Genomic DNA, 2,345 nt, shown 5'->3' with positions numbered 1-2,345 from the left:
CCCTCTGAATATTCAATCTAATCCTCCTGATCCCTCAGGCTCCCCTGCTCAGGATGGATTCACCAAAGTCTCCAGCAGGAAGCGTGCGCACAAAAAGCCCTCCAATGGTCACAAACCCCAGCCCCGCAAGCCGCATGGCCCAGTAACCAAGAACAGCTTCGACATTCTTGGTCAATCCTCTGAAGACCCCCCCTTAAGCAAGGAAGCCGCACCTGATCTTCCCTCCTCCTCCTCCCCTCCCCTTTCTTCCTTCTCCCCTCCCAAATCCTCCGCCCCCCTCTCTCGCCCCATCATTCTGCAAAAGGATCTGACCAGCTCAGCCGATAAACTCAATAATATGGAGGTGGATGACAAAAATGACATTTCCCAGAATCTTGACTCTGGCAATGAAGACAACAATCAAGTGCAGATAATGGACGAGGAACCGGAAAGCATAGACCTGCATGGTCTAGATCTCTTAGAAATGGAGGCTGCATGCAGAAGGAAAGCATATGATGCCATCCCCGAGTTTCAACTTGACAAACTCGAACTGGTTATCTCACGCGCCTACTACCAAAACCAACTAGGAATTCAGCCAGGCAGCCAATGGGACGGCACCCAGCGCCACAAGGACTCAAAAAAAAGGGGCCGAAAGACAGATTTGCAAAGGACGATGGAGATTGGGAAAATCTTAGTCGATTCTGGCAGATACGCCAAATTGACTAAGTATTTCAAGCCCTCTGCTAGTAGTTAAACATGAAGCTAGTATCCTGGAATATAAGAGGGCTTAACAACCCCGGAAAACTCAGGATGTTGAGAAACATGATAAAGAAGGAAAAGCCCCAAATTTGCTTTCTCCAGGAGACTAAATGCAACAGCTCTATGTTAGACAGCTTCCTTTTAAAAGCCTGGCCAGGATGTAGAACAGTGGCGGTCGATGCTTGTGGAGCCTCAGGAGGTTTGGCTATAGCTTGGAACACTCAAGCGGTCTTCCTTACCGATTTTCACGCGGCGCATCATCTGATACAGGCCACCTTCCACATTCCGGGGACAAACATTCATGGCAATTTGTCAAATGTCTACTTCCCGCAAGACACTAGCAGCAAGGTAGAGCTTTTGGACACTATCGAAGTCCTCAGCAATAGTAGGAAATTCCCACTATGGATCGCTGCTGGGGATTTCAATATGATTACGAAATCAGAAGAAAAGCTGGGAGGAAGAAGCAGATTGGAGCCTGAGGTTGATCGATTCAAAGAATTCATAAACTCGGCTTCCCTTATTGATATGCCGTTCTGCAATGGTACCTTTACCTGGAGCAATCGCAGGGCAGGCAAGCATCAAATCGCCTCCAAGCTGGATCGCTTCCTCCTCTCGGACAATGCGGTTCACATAGGAGGGGATTTCACCGCATCCATTCTGGCACATTCCGGATCAGACCATTGGCCAATAGCTCTTCAATGGCAAAGACCCGGCAACATAACCAGAAAACCTTTCAGGTTCGAAGGATTCTGGCTCACTCATCCCAAATTCAAAGAGTTTGTTAAGAACATTTGGACCTCATTCATCCCCCCAGAAGGAGCGAGAATGTACCAATTTCAGAAGAAATTAACATTTCTCAAGAGCCATCTGAAACGATGGAATAAAGAAACCTTTGGCAACATTTTCGAGGAGAAGAAAAAGCTCATACAGGACCTGGAAAACCTTCATCAGCAGATCATCACGCAGGGGCACACGGAAGAAACACTGGAGAAGGAACGCCACATTCACAACTTATTGGACGAAAGAGGGAAGCAGGAAGAAATCTATTGGAAGCAAAAATCAAGGGTTCGATGGTTGAAGGAGGGGGAGCGCAACACTAAATTCTTTCATAGAACAACAATACAAAGGAGAATGAACAATAACATCCCCTTCATTCAAAATCAAGCAGGAGACAAGGTAGAAACGCATGAAGGGATTTAAGCCGAGCTCCTCAATCACTTCCAACAAGTTCATCAAGAGCAGGGAGAAGACAGGCAACATGCCATAAACAAAATTACCAGCAATATTCCAAAAATTATTACAGAGGAACAAAATGAACTCTTAATGCGCCCCATCAGCATAGAGGAAGTGGATGATGCCATGAAGCAACTTAAAGAGGGCAAAGCTCCTGGTCCCGATGGGTTCACAACTACATTCTTTCATGCCTTCTGGGATATGCTAAAAGAGGAAGTCTGGCAGATAGTAGAAGAATCCAGAGCAACACGATGGCTTCTTCCCTCTCTCAACGCTACCTTCATCGCTCTCATTCCCAAGGAGGCAGATTCCATCACTCCAGATAAATTCCGTCCCATTGCATTATGCAATGTCATTTACAAAGTAATTTCAAA

At 46.4% G+C, this 2,345-nt stretch overlaps 1 protein-coding gene across 1 annotated transcript; it reads left to right on the top strand.

Moving 5' to 3' along the window:
• Positions 1-735: 735 nt before the first annotated feature.
• LOC149257729 (uncharacterized) lies at positions 736-1,938 on the top strand. Its single transcript, XM_089386507.1, has one exon. The coding sequence runs from the start codon at positions 736-738 to the stop codon at positions 1,936-1,938; it is 1,203 nt and encodes a 400-aa protein (XP_089242633.1).
• The last annotated feature ends 407 nt before the right edge of the window (positions 1,939-2,345 follow it).

The sequence above is a fragment of the Pinus tabuliformis genome, chromosome 6 (assembly GCF_031772625.1).
Source record: "Pinus tabuliformis cultivar Carrire ecotype Pingquan chromosome 6, CPIR1, whole genome shotgun sequence".
Classification (NCBI taxonomy): domain Eukaryota; kingdom Viridiplantae; phylum Streptophyta; class Pinopsida; order Pinales; family Pinaceae; genus Pinus; species Pinus tabuliformis.
Note: the sequence above shows the minus strand (reverse complement) of the source record. Positions and strands in the feature narration are given on the sequence as shown.